The 17,018-nt window shown below is 36.1% G+C and overlaps 1 protein-coding gene across 1 annotated transcript; it reads left to right on the top strand.

The window, feature by feature from the left end:
• Window positions 1-406: 406 nt before the first annotated feature.
• On the top strand, window positions 407-17,014 carry LOC142972835 (proteasome-associated protein ECM29 homolog). Its single transcript, XM_076114173.1, has 37 exons — window positions 407-529; window positions 642-760; window positions 1,101-1,229; window positions 1,476-1,594; window positions 1,818-1,943; window positions 2,288-2,399; window positions 2,732-2,871; window positions 3,066-3,162; window positions 3,240-3,329; window positions 3,451-3,536; window positions 3,774-3,886; window positions 4,476-4,631; window positions 4,986-5,100; window positions 5,545-5,661; window positions 5,942-6,245; window positions 6,591-6,765; window positions 7,261-7,638; window positions 7,939-8,279; window positions 8,531-8,638; window positions 8,791-8,904; window positions 9,075-9,189; window positions 9,618-9,801; window positions 10,277-10,395; window positions 10,665-10,834; window positions 11,084-11,190; window positions 11,282-11,411; window positions 11,729-11,850; window positions 12,080-12,299; window positions 12,656-12,910; window positions 13,296-13,485; window positions 13,860-14,002; window positions 14,306-14,457; window positions 14,813-15,005; window positions 15,414-15,552; window positions 15,849-16,076; window positions 16,590-16,661; window positions 16,830-17,014. The coding sequence occupies exons 1-37, from the start codon at window positions 478-480 to the stop codon at window positions 16,955-16,957; spliced, it is 5,658 nt and encodes a 1,885-aa protein (XP_075970288.1). The 5' UTR covers window positions 407-477; the 3' UTR covers window positions 16,958-17,014.
• Window positions 17,015-17,018: the final 4 nt, after the last annotated feature.

The following is a 17,018-nucleotide window of genomic DNA, read 5'->3' as shown; positions in this document are numbered from 1 at the left end:
ATTATGAAATAACATTTCACATGTGTGGGAATGGACTGCAGTTTCCTCAACTTATAGTCGATTTGCGCAGCCTGCACAGATGTCATGAACTACCCACAAGACCGTAGCATGTGTGACACCCTTAATTCTAGTTTGCTTTTGTGAATTTCTGAACATAAATTGAATACAGTGCCTTGCCCTCACTTGGTCGCTTCAATTATTTGTCCACCAACGGTTGCTCTTGCTTAAGAAACAAAAACCCTATGACATGTACTTTGATTGAACCTACGCGGCTACCAATGTATATAATAATTTCAATTTTATCACAAGTCATATTTTTCTATAAACATGAACTGTTTTAACTAAACTTTATAAAAACTGCTTGAAACGGAACGTTCATGAACTCAAAACGTAAACGTCAGATTGTTCTGTCATTCAATTCTGTTTGTCATCTTCAACACAAACTTACCAAAGTTATTGTGAATTAAAACCTCGAAAATGTCTGAAATGGAAGTGACGGAGAGTGGGAACGATTGTTCCAATGATTTGCGTAAGTGGGTTATTATTTTTTGGTGCTTGGTGATGTGTGATAGAGTGTTAACCTAGGCGTTTTGGACCGGCTGTTTGTCTGCGTATTTAGAGTCGAGTTTTGTTTGTTGTAGTGCTCCTGGACCGTGTGTTCCTGCGTCTCGGGAATGCGGACAGTGATGACCAGCTGGAGAGTTGCCTCACTCGGTTCCTTCCACCCGTAATCCTGAAATTGTCATCCCCTCATGAACAGGCAAGTGTTGTTATTGTGGTACTCGTATGATATTGTTGTCGCTGTTGTATCTAAATATTCCTAATCTTACGATGACAAATTATGTCTAACTTTCTTTTAGCCTAAGCTTTCTTTTGAACAAAGGAATTTTAGCTTTGTCCTAAGTCAAAGCTATAACTCAACATTATTTTAACCCCTTCATGTAATGCCTTAGCTGACAGAGGTAAAAAAAAAAGAAATATAAAAAGTTAGCCTGAAAAAGAAACCAGTGCTACAATGTACCATGGAGAGTTATTGTTCTGACAATGAACAAAAGGAAACATACCCTATTTGTAAGAATGTTATGTTATTGTTTGTGTAGGTGCGTACCAAAGTGATGGAGTTGCTGGTGCATGTGAACAAGAGAGTCAAATGCCGGGCTGATGTCCAGCTGCCTGTGGAGACTCTGCTGAAGCAGTACATGGACACCACCTCCAATAGCTTTATTATTGTAAGTATTTATGTGATACATACAAGAGTTAGATCTGGACAAAGTCGTTTGTTATACTTATTATTACCCCTAGTAAATTGTTTTGCCTAATCTAAGTGCATGTTAGTGCTGTGGTTGTCTCATCTATTGAGTAACTATGAGAAATTAAAATGTCTTCACCAATCATATGATCACACACAGAGTACTAAATAAAGGTTCCAAACAATCTTAAACTTAGCATAGACTTATAATGTGTCATTATTTCAGAACTTCTCCATAATCTACATAACTATGGGTTTCCCGAGACTGCCTCGTGAGAAACAAATCAGTTTAGCTCCCTGTCTGTTGGAGGCTATTGAGAACAAACCTCAGGGACATCAAGATAGGTAAATTAGATATGATTTTCTATTATTGTTTAATGTTTGTCAGAGTAATAGGCTAGGCTCATTCCTTTGTAAAAGATTTACACTGTTAACTTTGAATGTGATATTTTTTTTTGTATTATAGCATCTGCCAGTCACATTAAATTTATTCAGTTATATAACAATGTTAAAATAGACCTTAAGTTGCACTTAATGTGTAATAAATGATTGTTTTTCTTCCTTCCAGTATCTTAATGCTAGTCATGCCTCTGCTGGGTGACATCAAGGAGAATGATCTGAATCTAAAAGAGAAACCAAAATTGTCCAATCTGATACTCAAGTATGCCACTGATGTCCTGTTATTACCATACAGGTATGGTGATTTATTGGAAATATTTATGTTATTTTCAGCTTATGATGAAGTGTAAGAAGTGAAGTAGCCTTTGTGTTATTCTGGGTCTTCAGCTACCTATATACCATCTTATCTTATAATTTAATCGTAATCGGTTCAGAAGTATTTGCATGAAAGAGTAACTAACAACCATACATACATATGTACATACATACATTCTCACGAACTTTCGGATTTATAATATTAGTAGGACTATTAAAATAATGTGCTACTTGTGTTATATGTAGTATAGCACTTTTTGGGTTAATTGTTAACTTTGACTCGTAATTCAAACTGCATGTCAATAATTTGACTTATTATTTTAGGGCATTACCAAATCCAGGTGAGAGTGAATTCCAAGTGCCGCCCGGAATGAGCATGAAGACATATAAACGCATTATTGATAAAAACCAGTTGAATCCTAATCAGCTTGAGGAGGTAAGAAAGAAGTACAAAAACTGATGCATTTGTTGTTAGAACATAATTAGCATATCCTGTGCTGTTCATTGCTGGGCAAAGGTTTCTGCAAACTCATCCAGTAGTAATAGTAAATAAAGAATAATAATAGTTCCTAAAGAAATAGCTGCTAGGGTTGCATATGAGATTGTTTTTTATATTGTAAAAGGCTGCCTTGTACTGACAGTGGCCAGTATCTGCTGTATCATATCAGTATTCGTAAAGTGTACAGACGTAATAGCAATCAGGAGATTTATTATAAAATAAGTAAGGAGTTTATGTAACATTATTTTAATGATCATTTTCACTTTCAGATGAAGCTATCGATAGTGAACTTCATAAGTAAGGACATATTTAACATGAACGATATTCTGCTTACGTTGATCGTGGCGGCTGCCGACTCACGGTTCAGTGTTGCCAATCACGCTAATAGCCCGCTCATTAGATGTAATAGGTAAGTCTTCTCAATTAAAAATACTTAATAATTACCATATTATATGTAGTAATACAACGAAATATAGAGGAATTTGTTTAATACCATTTACAACCTCATAGTATTAAATAATCTAAATCATGTCAAAAGAAATAAAACAAAAAAATTGTGATTGGCTTGCTGTGATATATTATTAACTCCATCACTTATTTTAGTTCTGTAGATTGGTCGCAGCCTTCAGTGGTGGCGCCACTGTACTCCCTGTATTTGGGCACTTGGGGTGGTATGAAGGTGCCCCCAGATGATCGCAAGGTAATTTGTACCAACTGTAATGCCAGTTTCTGAGATATTTTTAGACTTATTCTCATTTACTCTATTTAATTTTTTAGGTGCCTGCTTGCACGAGATTGCGATTGAAATTGATACAATATTTGAACAAGGCGACTGGACCGGCGATTATGTTCCCTCATTGTGTTCAGGTAAAATATCTTTCGTCCTAATATAGCCACCTAAACAGCTCTTACTTGCAGTAAGCAGGGGTGACGGTTTTATGTAAATTAATTATAAAAGTAGGTAAAACTGTTATTTTATTTTTCACAGGTTGTATTCTCATCGTTGTTTGATCCAAACACAAACTCGCGACTACGAAACTTGGCACTAGTATTTCTTCTGAACGTGATAAATGGGTAAGTAGTAAACTAAACGCCTATACAAACAGGAAGAAAGACATTCATAAATTCTGTACAAAATATATTTTCGAATAAGGTTGAAAGAATTTAACTAAAATATATGAAGGTACCATATTTAACACTTATGCCTTCCCTGTTTAGTACTGCCATATAGAAAGAAGAGAGCTCTTTGACTCTTGATAAGGTGTATTACAGTGTAATCAGTAATTTGTATATAACTTTTCTTGTTTGTAGTGGTGACCAGACACAACTGAAGAGGGTCTCGACGGTGTTCCAACAAGGATTGCTGAAGCTAGTCCGTTCTGAGGAACACGCCGAACATCATCCCAAAGCCTACATGTGTCTAGGTTTGTACTCATAACTTTTATATTAGGTCGGGGAAAAAGTCTTCGCATTATAGTATGTATGAACTTGTAATAAAATCTTTTCTCTACACAAAAAAGCTCGATATTAGGGTCCTCACGAGCTCACTGAAAAAAACCTATTGAACCGTGTACTCACATGTGATTCTTGAAGACATAGAGATTTTATTACAAGTTCATACATACTATAATACGAAAAGACTTTTTCCCCGACCTAATATAATGTATTATTTCTACAGGTGTTACTATGAGAATGTAATAAAATAATACATTATCATTTTTAGTGTCTTGTCATGATTCATATGTTAATGCATCAGGCTATTAAAAGTTTATGGATTAGTTTATATCAATATTTTATTGGGGTTGTCTGTACCCACGTCATATTTCAAAATAAGCTTCTATTAGGAATTTTAAGGTCCCTTAAAAATATTAAGAAAATACAACACCAAAAACTATTTACAAATGGTTTAAAAATAAACAGCTGGGCATTTTTTTACCTGATCATATTGCATTGCCTATCGATCTAGCATTTAGACTGTGAAATCAATTAACAAAACTGTTTAACCCCCCCCAGGTCGCCTAGTACTGAAATGTCCCGAGAACCTGAATAACCAGTTCGCGTTACTGGAGGAGTTAGTAAAGAAGATTCCTGACGCGGTGCCTGAAATGAAGACCGCGCTACGAGATGCGCTGCTCGAGATGTCTGGCGCTTACAAGATTAATACTCAAGGTAGGAGGGAACTGGGGGGAAGAGAACGATAAAAACCTCTTAAACATCGGTAGATCAAAGTACTATTATTGGGAATTGTAATATTTGTTTAATAATGGCAGTTAAGTTCAATTTTTCAAACTAATTCAGCTTATTTAAGTATTATTTTGCGGTTAATCGTCGTCTATCACGTCAATATTTCTGAAAAGAAATAAGAAAAAAAAAATTACAATTTCTGCATATGACCGAAGCGTTCTATCATAGAAAAGTTATTGTTAATACTGTTTCATTAATTCGAACTCAGAAGTTTGTAAAGTGTGTTATTACAATTGTAAATTATTCAGATTTTTGGAGATCATTAATTATTTGTTTCAGTGAAATCATCAGACACGGCAAGCACGTCACAAGCAGATAAAATGGACGTCGACGAGGACAAAGCGAGACTGTTCGATGAGCCTCAAGCTTTGGCGCTGTTCGCCTTGTTAGATCAGTGAGTCGGTTTACTAATATTCCTTAATAAATTATTTGAAAATGGTAGCTAAAAATTATAAAAATAGATTTCTACTTGCGATCAGTGTTTGTACTCTGTAAGAGATACAATAATTATTATTAAGGTTAGGAAGCTATCTCTGACCCTCGTATCAAAATCAACAATCGCGCCCTGAAATATAACCCTCTTATTCATAAATATATATGAAGTTATGAAAGTAGTAAGTTTTGTTTCTTTCACTCCTTAGCGAAATAAAAAAGAGAAAACATATTTTAATAGATTTTTAACTAAAATAGGTTCATAGTGTGTTTATGAATAAGAGGGTAAGTATTTAAACAGAAATTTAATTGGTATCTAGTTCATTATTTTTCTTTTCCGTATTTCAAAAGTTAAGTTAAGTTCTGCCATAATATTGTGATAGCTAAGTCTATATGTTTTATACAGTTACATGTTGAGCGAAGAGTCAATGATCCGGTACATAGCGATGCGGTACTCGGCGGCGGTGTTCCCACAAGACTATGTGCCGTCACGATACTTGCTACTACTGGCTAGTGGAGATTCGTAAGTTGTATATTATATATTCTTATATTTCGGAATTGCTAATAATCTTTTGGCTAGCTGCTGTATTACTTAACAGTAAACTTCGTGTACAAGACATAAGTATAGATATCATCAATCTTAGACATTCTTGCTGTAAAAGCACTCTTTGAATGTACACTACATATTAATCTTATGTAGTCTACATTTCTACGTATATCTATTTGTAAATAGTTAAAAAATGTGTTAAACTTCTAATAAATTTTGTAGTTGATGACGAAATAATGGCCATCTTTCCTTTTAGCCAAGACGATATCGCAACAGAAGCTCTAAAGTGTCTATACGGCACATCACGTCCCAACGAAATCGAAGACGTAGTGAACAACGTGTCAAAGAAAGAGACAACAACAGTGAACATAGACGAGGATGCCTCTAAGAAAGACAAGGACAGAGCACCGGAGACTGACGAGTTCAAAGTGCCGAAGTTCAAAGATGTAGTGAATTATATATGGGAACAAATGCAGAAGAGGAAGAAAGGGTCGAACGCTAAGCATCGGTTTGTGATCGGTAACCAAGTGTTGCAGTTTCATCCGATGACTTATCAAGAGGTACTTTATTGTTTATACATTTTGTTTCTGGTTGTTGCGGTTAATTCGTTTCGGGTATACGTCTAAAGCTTAATGTGAAAATAATAATGTCTCTTATTATTATCAAACTTTGTTTTTGAGAGCGAAGAATTATAAACGAAGTCAAATGCGCGTATACGGGCGTGCTCGAATTGCTTGGCCGTAATCTAGACGAGTAAATACGGTATACTCAATAATTATTATTAATTCGGTAACTTAGAATAGAAACACAATAAAAAGAAATCATTCCCTTGTACAAATTTATATATATATTTTGGCAGTATTGCATGACTTCTAGTTGTTACTATACTTGTTAATTATTTTCAGATCTTACGCTACATGCGCATGTGTTTGAACCACGACGCGGACCTGAAGGACTGCTCGACTCATCCCAACGCGACGTCGCCCATCCTAGCGAAATACTTCTACGAGAATCTCTTAGAAACTGATGTGTTGGAGCAGTATCTTAGCATGATTACTTTGTTGTTGAACGCTTGTCCAGGTAATTAAGTTAAATATTGTTTTTTATCTTGTAGAACACGTACATTAAAATGAATTTAAATATATTTTATGTAGATAATGAAGAATTTGTTCATTAGGAAAGATACAATCAAGCCTTTTCTTCATTGGGGTATGTAGATACCAAAGAACGCCTTTTGCTACGATTTTCTCAAAATTCTTTCGATTCATTTACGTTAAGACATCTTGTCAATCGTATTAACTGGAATTGAAATTTTATGACTATTAATATTTCATCAAATCGCCTTTATGACTTGGTCTCAGAATAGCTGGATTCATTTTTATAACATTAGACCCCGAGATTTTATGTGTATATTGTTCTTACAATGTATACATAAAATATATCTTTTGCATATTATATCTATTATATGATATCATAATATCTATTGTATGATAAGTAGTGATTTCGTTGTGGCTATGCTAGTAGTAAGGCTACAATAGTTTCAAAATAGATGCTTAATGTTTCCTTTACTTTCAGATATAATGGCGTTAACCTCCTTCTTGGACATAGTAGGCTGCGTTCCCGAAAAAATGGCTGCCAAATACACAAGCCTGCTCCCATTCCTTCGCAATCTATTCACGACCAGTACCAAGGAAGACATTCGAGACATCGCTGCCGTCATCTACGCTATCATAACGGTCCATACGAGCGAGAAGTCGGCGATAGAGCGAGATATCAAAGAGTTCGTGGTACAGGGACAGAATAATAAGAGTTTGGAGGCACAGTGCGGGTATTTGGCTGCGTTTGCTAATATGTGCGAGAGGTGTATCGCTTTGTCTAAGAGGGGAAAGTTCGGTGGTAAAGGATTCCAGCCGGCGAATTGGGAGCCGTACAAAGAAGGTGCTGTAGTTTTAGGTAAGATTTAACATATATTTGAAGTAATTTGAACTGTGTTACATTTGTTTGTTTTTATACGTTTAGAAAAAAGTGGATAAAACATTTAAACACTACAAATTAGCCCTCTACTGAATCTTTTTCAAAGTTGTAACTTGCGCATGATACTATTGTGTATGGGAACCTTCTATGGCGTTGATAATACGCTTAGTACTTGGTAAGTTCGTTGAATGAAAGCTCAAATGCAGTAATAATCAGCTAATGTGAGATCGGTGTTATGGAACAAAGAAATAACATTTACCCTATTTTTTTTGTTCACAGCAAACTTCCTATCAAGTCCTCAAACGTTACTAATCAACTCATCAGTATCAGCCATCTCTCTCCTCGTTCGTTGTTCCGGCCTACCTCTCCCTGACAGCTCATCAAAACAAGCCACTCACCTGCAAGGCGAGAACCCATTCAACATCAACAGCAATGACGTCACAGACGATGACGTCACCAAGTTCCTCGTCGCTGATAGGCTGTTTAAGATCGTTGGGAATGCGAAGTTGCCGTCTAAGGTCAAAGAGAGGGCTCTGTATACACTCGGCTTGATGTGTTGCGGGGAACGGTTGAGTTTCGCGAAACAAATTGTTATGGGATTCTTGCAGATGGCTAAAGATGTAAGTTGGTGGTTAAGTTTATCTACAATTTAGCTGTTAGTATGATGAATTGATTTTATTACATTAATTTATTTTTCTTAAAATTTACCACTGTTTCCATACGGTTTCTTAACAGGAGAATGTGTTAAATTGATATAAAATTTTAAGCTTTATTAGGTACATTTTAATCGACGACATGCCAATAATATCTAAAGGTCTTTTGTTAGCAAAGTGAAAGTGATCGGATATAAGATTGTTATTCTTTGTTACAGAGCAAAGAGTTTGAAATCCATCTACAAATTGGCGAGTCGTTAGTGTTATGTGTTGAAGGTGTCAACTCTAATGAGAACAGGGACTTGTGGACTGAGTTGCCGAGAGAGGTGAGTACTATATAAAAAAGAAATCTCATTGTGTAAATTACTAATAGAATAAAATTTTGTATCAAATCTAGCAGATAGTAAATTTCATCTTATGTTCTCTTAGTTTCTTTCATTTTGTCCATGTATTGTTATTTATTCCTTTTATTATCCAGGGTGCGGCTAAAGTAAGGGACACGGAAGCATTGAAGGAGAACGATGTACTACTTGAATGGTTGCTCGGAGAACTGTTCAAGATTGGTAGACACCCACATCCACACTCAAGACAGGTAAAATATTACAATATCCTTACTATACAAACTTATGTATAAAAAAGTGTTGATATCTATAACAGGTAAGTAATTGAATTTTAAAAAAAACATCAGCTTTATTAATTTAAAGTTACGAAGATTTATTAAACAACATAACAGTTAATTAATCTTGCTGTATTTTTGTGTAGGCGACTAGTATTTGGTTGTTGGCGCTACTTAAGAATTGTCCGGAGCGTGAACCAATCAAAACCAAGTTGCAAGTACTACAGAACGTGTTTATGGACTTCTTGTCTGAAAACAGCGGTAAGTGATTATCTTTATAAATTCAAACAATTGCAATACACTCGATTATTTTAGGAACAGAGTGAGTAAATGTTATACTTACTGTTTAACGCATTGAAAGGACAACAACGGTGTATTTAGGATCTTATCATTGACTGTAAAACCTTATAGTGCTTATCACATTAAAAGAGCAGCGACATAGAATATTGAATTCTATTGTTTCTACAAAAGAGTTTAGACTTGATTAAAACGTTTAATGGCTAGTTTTGGGGCCGTCCATAACTTGTCGCTACCAATTACTTCATACTGTCGTTTCTTATGTTAGATCTTTAAAAACTATTTTATGTTACTAAGGACGGTATTCTTGTTAAAAACATAAAATTATTGTAGTTTTTTATATAGTTTAATCTGTTTATTTTACTCGAATTAATCAATATTTCACCTCACAGAGATAGTCCAGGACGTGGCCAGCAAGGGCCTCAGTCTCGTGTACCAGAACTCTGAAGAGAGTCAGAAACAAGCGCTAGTGGCTCAGATCATAGACCAGTTAACTAGTGGCAAGCGTTCCGTGGCGCAGGTCACTGAGGATACTAAGATATTTGAAGAAGGACAGCTTGGGAAAGCACCTACTGGGTAAGAAATAGACCACTTATATTTTCTCGCCTTACAATTTACTTTCACTAAGTTTTTTTCTCATAGACTACACAAAACATAAATTTAAAAATTTTCTGTTCGTCCAAAAAAATAATGTTTTGTGAAAATAATAATAAATAATACTAGCCTTTTCTACATGATGGAAAGTTTAAAATAAATGACGTTACTTTTACACAGCATTAAGTTTTCTAATTTCTATAAATAAATTAATTAAATCCATACATGGCCCACTGCTGGGCAAGGGTCTCCTCCCTGAATGAGGGAGGGGTTATGCCTTGAACCCACCACACTGACAAGTGCAGGCTGGGAACTTCGCATTCCTTCAAGAACTGTTCTAAAGAACTCTTAGGCTTGCAAGGTTGCATCGGTTTTCCTTCACCATTGGAAAAACGATAATTATTTCAATTGTGACCTTTAAATAAAATATCATAGTTAAATGTTCCTTCTTTTCTAGTGGGAATCTGTCAACATACAAAGAGCTATGTTCCCTGGCGTCGGACCTCAATCAACCGGATTTACTGTACAAGTTCATGCACCTTGCACATCATAACTCTATGTGGAACTCTAAGAAAGGTCAGTATAGTAAAAAGTATCCTTTATCTGGGTATTTTAGTCTGCTTTCGAAATAAAGAGGTAATGCAGCTTAGACACTTGCCATTTCTGCTAGAACAACAAAAAAACTGCATGCACGGTTCGACAATATGGTAAAGCCGTGCACGCAAAAGCTGTTATAGCTAATAATAATAATTTATAAGGGATGTACAACCTCAAAAAGTAAATGTTTAATAATTTATTTTTATGAAAATTTGAGCAATTTGTTAACCTTTTTTGTTTGTTTCTAGGAGCAGCGTTCGGTTTCCACTCAATAGCTTTACAAGCGGGTGCTCAGTTGTCGGAACACTTGCCTAAGATCGTGCCGCGACTGTACCGCTACCGGTTCGACCCCACGCCGCGCATACAGAACTCCATGCAGAGCATCTGGCATGCCATCGTGCCCAACACACAGGCTACGGTAAGATAACATGATATTTCTGATATAATTATTGTAGTGACGATTAATAATGTACTTTATTGTCTTGTGAATAGAGTCGCAATTTAAATGACATACAATTGTACTTGTGACGTTTTGTTATACAGCATATTAAATAGTGATCGTCCTTAATAGTTATGTCACACACATACTATAAATCGCCTTTTTCTCATAGGAACAGGCAGATATGAATTTTTTTTTCTTTAACCTTTCAATTTCTATGGTTTTTAGGTCCAAAAGTATCACAAGGAAATCTTAGACGACTTGGTGGCAAATCTGACATCGAATCAGTGGCGCGTGCGCATGTCGTGTTGTAACGCCCTCTCTGATTTATTGAGGTAAGCCTTTTATCATTATATGATACAGTAAACAAATAACATATATTAACTTTGTGTTTAAAATTATGAATAACGTATTGTTTTTGTTCAGAGGTGCTCAAAGTCTACACGAGTCCCTGCACCAGTTGCCAACGATATGGTCGCAGTTGTTCAGAGTTATGGATGACGTTCATGAAGGTACCAGGCAAGCGGCCACCTCTACTGCTAATGTGCTGTCCAAGGTACGTTTCTCGTTTAGCATCAGTGTATAAAATAATTTAAATAATAAATAAAATATATAGAATTGTTTCTTTTTTATCATTTAGATTATTTATATTATTCTGAGTCATTGCTTTCTTACAAATCATATGGCACCCGTATTTTGTGTCATAATTTACAAGGATGATCTTTTCCACACCTGTAAATGATTACAATTTTATTCGGTAACACGCGGTTATTGCGTAATTGGGCCCCATCCAAAACGTCGCCTGAAATGAATCAGTTATAACACTACACTTAACATAACTAGTTTATTTAAAACTGTTTTGTAATGTTGCAGCTGTGTATCCGCGCGGCCGACGTGAGTCAGGGCAAGGACGGCAAGGAGATCGTGTCGGTCATTCTACCGATATTACTTGACAACGGCATTACCAACCTAGTCAGAGAAGTTAGGAGCGTCAGGTATTTATATTACAATTTAATTATTACTGTCCAGCGTGATTCTTTCTTTATTCCATGAATATTTTTGAGAATTTATTAGGAGTTATTTGACTGGAGAAAAAATGGTGCCCGAGCTAATAAACTTTGAACTACGACCTATATTGGTTTTAATACATCATGTTTTTTCGCAATAGTCAATACTGATGTGTGGTTTCTAAATAACTTAACGTTAATAAATCTTACATTTCAGTTTACAAACAGTATCAAAGCTAGTAACATCGGCGGGAGAGAGTCTGAAGCCATTCCTGTCCCGCCTGATCCCGGCGCTGGCGGGCGCGGCGGGTGACCTGGAGAACGTGAAGCTGTCGTACCTCAGTACCGCGCTCGCTGACTCCTCCACTCGAGACGTACTGGACGATATGAGGGCCAGCGCCGCTAGACATCATTATACTACTGATACTGTGGTTAAGGTAGTATTAACTATAGAACATTTGTTCCCTAACAGCTACACGTTAAACAATACTTTAGTAATTTAACAGATGTCTCTTCGAAACAATATTTCATGTTATTTGACAAATAATATAGTGTAGTTTTAAATCTGTAGGCGTATTTTAAATATACTATACTATACATATAAATATATTATGCAAATTTCTCGTAAGTAAGAAATACGAGAATGTAAACGTATACGGGCGTGTACGAATGAATACGTCGTATATTTGCCTGTAAAATCATTGATCACAAATTAATCTTACACATATTACGATAAAGCTTCTATAATTCCATAAGAATATACAACTTATTTAAACCCATCTTTTATTTACAGTGTATGCCTTACGTCGACATCGAAGTAATGAAAGACATGCTGCCTAAAATCCTGGAACTAATGAAGTCCCCGCAACTTGGTACTAAAGTGGCGTGTTGTCACTTCATAGTGCTAGCGGCACATTATCTCCGAGCCGACCTGGAGCCCGTCGCGGGCAAGATCATGAACAACCTGCTTAATGGCACTTTTGATAGGAATGCGACCGTTAGGAAGAATTATGCTGAGGCGCTTGGACAAGTGTCGGCTTATGCTAAGGTATGTGAAAAAGATAAGCACTTTAATGATGTTATTTTCTTTGTTAATTGTTGGCGATTTAAATTCTCCTAAAGTTTTTAAACTTGTGTCATAATATTTTTTTAATTTAATTTATTTTAATAATCAATCAATTAAAATCAAATAATTTATTCATTTAGGTCAAACGTTGACGTTTATAATAGTCGTTACTGAATCAATCACTAGCTCGAAAAAGGGAGATCTTTATGAGAAGAAACTCACGACTGCTCTTTTCGTCAATCAAGTATTATCTTACTTGAAAGTAAAGTCTGATTCCTTTATGTTTGAAAGTCATCCACGACAGAAAAAATATACAAAGCCATGCAGCATTTCCAAAATGTTATTTATAAATTTACATTTTTTCCAGCTTTCATCAGTAGAAAAGCTCATGAAGAAACTAGTAACTCTATACGAGACGAAGGAAGACGATACATCCCGGCAAGCCATCGGACTCACGCTCAAATCTATAGCGAAGGCGAAGATAGAACATATCAAAGATAATGAGAATGTCATCGCTGCTATGGTGTTCTTGGCTATGCACGCGCCTAAGGACGACGGTATGTTGAATTTATTAAGAGGTTTTAATTGTTCAATTTACATAGTTTAATCGTCAAATAAATAAACAGAAACTCGTGCTTATTTTACAAATATTTGTCCTTGGTGTTACGGTTATTGAGGCGAGGTGACTATGTTAGTTATTGCACCAAACATGATGACTAAACATTTCGGTGTAGACTAACATATAAAAACAAAAATCTGTTTTATGCTTATTATACATTAGTGGTATTGTTGTGATCACGCTATCAGTTTTAGCAATAAAATAGTCTTACTTTAATGATTTTATCACGCCCAACCGTTAGGCAGCACTGTTTTTTTTATTTATTAGTACGATGTTCATATCATCACGATAATCATTGTGATTGTATTTTAGATTCGACAACAGTGGAGATGTTCGAAGAGATATGGACAGACATAAGCCCGGCGCGAGAGAGCGGCATCAAGCAGCACTTGCCCGCGATACGCGAGGAGATCGAGAAAGCTCTTAACTCTAGCAGTTGGACCAAGAAGATACAAGTAAGACATTAAACATCTAATTGGAAAAATATAGATAACTCAATTTTCGTCGCTATTTTATTTTCTGAGGAACCTTGATACTTTAACAATCCCAAGAATAATGTAATTAAAATAAGTAACTACTATTTAATAAGTTGTAAAAGACTTCAGACTTCCATGCATTTCAGCTCTATCTAGAAGTCTTCCACAGAAGCTTTTGTACAACACAATAAAGACCTGCTAACTTCTCTAGTTAAGTTCGTAGCCGTAGCTGAATAAGTGGTATCCTTGGTGGTATAATTCAATGCTTTATTTTGTTTTTAGGCAGCGAACTCAATAAAAACGATATGCAAAGAAGTATCGTCAGGTCTGGGCGAGCAGCGGGAACAGCTGATCCGCGCTCTGTTGGCGGCCGTGCACGGCAAGACCTTCGACGGGAAACAACATGTTATTGAAGCACTTGCTGAGTTGTGCGCGTGAGTATACATTATTATGTAGTAGTTAAGAAGGTAGATAAATGTTGGTGGTCACAGTTTAGACGAGCGTCCCAATACTAAGTCACTTTTAAATCTTTCTTGTTTTGGCCAAACGGAGCAGTAGTTGCGACAAGTCCACGAAGTTAACAATTTATAAGTATCTACAAGTTAAACCTTCCATTTACTCTAAATATAACTAGTTTTACAACGTCTGGATTAGTCTGGAACGGTATTGAAGTTTTATACTTGCTTTTTTACTTTTGTTACATGTAGGTGGTGCGGTAAATGCACAGAAAAGTTTAGAAATCTACATATTTTATTTCGTCTGATAAACCATATTTTGAATTATCTTCAGAGTGAAAGACGGCGAGGCCCCCGTATCCCCGGCGCTAGCGGCGGAGTGCATCACAGCGCTACTGACAGAAGCACGGAAACAAGAGATGGTGTACAAACGACACGCCATCGCCGCGCTCGGACGAGCTCTCTCCGCTACACAGCTGGACAGCTTCCACCAACTATATGAAATTGTTAAAGGGATATTGTCTAAGGTAAACATTAACCATATTATAAACGTTTTTTTTATTGAAGGTAAAGGCCGAAACGAAGATAGCGGGATGATCTGCTCGTTCGTGGTCGGATGGCCGACGCAACAATCTACCGATGGGACTGGAAATTCAAGGGGCCTTTACTCAGCAGTGGGACAAAGAAAGAGGCTGAATAAACAGTTTTTTTTGTTAAATGTAATGGTTCATTCGCATGCTTTATTATTTTGAGCACCTTACTTACTTTAGATGACGAACACATCGCCTCGCATTGTATTTAGAGCAAGTTTTGAGAATTTGGTGTCATATTGACCGTCGCGGTCTGACTGAATGCAGAACTCGGAACTCTGACCGTTAGACCGCAAGTAGCCGACACCTAAAACTTGCAATATTAATTACTTTGTTGTTTTTCAGTCCGAGCTATCAATGGGCAAGGAATCAGATGAAGAAGACAACGAAGGTGCGAGACAGAGACAGGAACAACTGACAGCGTTGAAAGAAGCTGCGTACGAACTACTCGGGAAGGCGTGGCCTAAAGAACCAGACACGCAAGGTGAGAGAACTGAAATGATACACAAAAATAATCTAAAGCGTTACTATCACGTCGTATTTGTCATTACGCTGGTACCGAGGTCTTTTATTCATCAACCTTGGTTTTAACTTTTCTTGAAAACATAATATATATGCTAATCAATTTAACTAGGAAGCTACTTTTACTTTATTATATAGATAGTTTTACTTCTTTATGTTTTGTGTATTTAGCACACATTTTCTTTCATAAGATTTCACATCATTTTCAATAACACATTTTTACTGGAAAGTGTTTATTCAATATTGATATTTTTTCAGAAAAATACCAAAGCGTATTCTTCGATCACTGTACCTCATCATACCCGTCAAGCTCCCGCTCGACACAGCTCGCCATCCTCGCGTCCATTGCGCGGGTGTTAGAACGACTCGCGATACTGGACAATGTCGGGGAACCGATGGACACCGATAACCAGACAACGTCGAGTAGGGACAAGGCCGTCGCTAATGTTACGGAGAAAGTCGCTACTGTCATTGATTATACGCTCAGTAAGTAATATTTTTTAATTCTCGATGTAAAAAGGAGAGGGGTTATAAGTTTGAAGCCTATGGCAACATGCTTTCTAGCCAGGTGGACCGATTTGGGTGCGGTTTTTTCATTTAAAAATGAAATGAAATGAAAAATGAAAGAAAATAATTTTATTGTTGGCAATAAACAAATATAAACAATAAAAAAAGAGAACAATATGTGCACGTATTGCCAACAATGAGGCCCTCATTCAGCTATATGCTGCAATACCACGAAGATATTGCAGCGCTGGTTTATGAGAGCCTCATTTTGAGCGATACTGTTACTTATCTAGGTTACTACAGCAAGTATTACTTAATATTAATAACAACAAAGAAAACAAAAATACCGAGTGTGTATGTGCGTGTAAGGTGTGAAAAACTATGTTTGATTTAACCAAAACATATTGTACGCTTGGAAACCGGCGAGTACGTGCGTGTACGCTCGAGAAAATAAATTTTGCCATGTAATATTTTCTACTATTTTTGTTACAGAAAACAGCAACCAAGTAAGGCACAGGAGGGATGCGCTCAACATTATGGAAATACTTGTTAAGAAATTAAAAGGTAGTTAAAGTAATACTTTTGCAATTAATTCCAATGCAAAAAAAATATTCTGTAAACAATTCATTTACTTGGGTACTTTTGTGTAGAAGTATGTATAGCAGATAAAAAAACTGTACTATATATTTTAATTCATTAAAAATAATATCCTAAAATGTTGTATTTTTTCAGATCTCAACAAAACAGAAGAAGTAGATAAGCTCAAAAGTATATACCAGTTGTACGTACAAGAGTTGTCTAAGGAGCAGTCACACGAAATACGAACTAAAATAGACAGCATTAAGGTTCATTTTAAATAGTCCGAACATTTCTTATTTATTGTCGTGACAAACATTAATAAAAGTACTGTTAACGTATTTC

The sequence above is a fragment of the Anticarsia gemmatalis genome, chromosome 5 (assembly GCF_050436995.1).
Source record: "Anticarsia gemmatalis isolate Benzon Research Colony breed Stoneville strain chromosome 5, ilAntGemm2 primary, whole genome shotgun sequence".
Lineage (NCBI taxonomy): Eukaryota > Metazoa > Arthropoda > Insecta > Lepidoptera > Erebidae > Anticarsia > Anticarsia gemmatalis.
The sequence above is the reverse complement of the archived record's forward strand: the minus strand, read 5'-3'. Positions and strand labels throughout refer to the sequence as shown.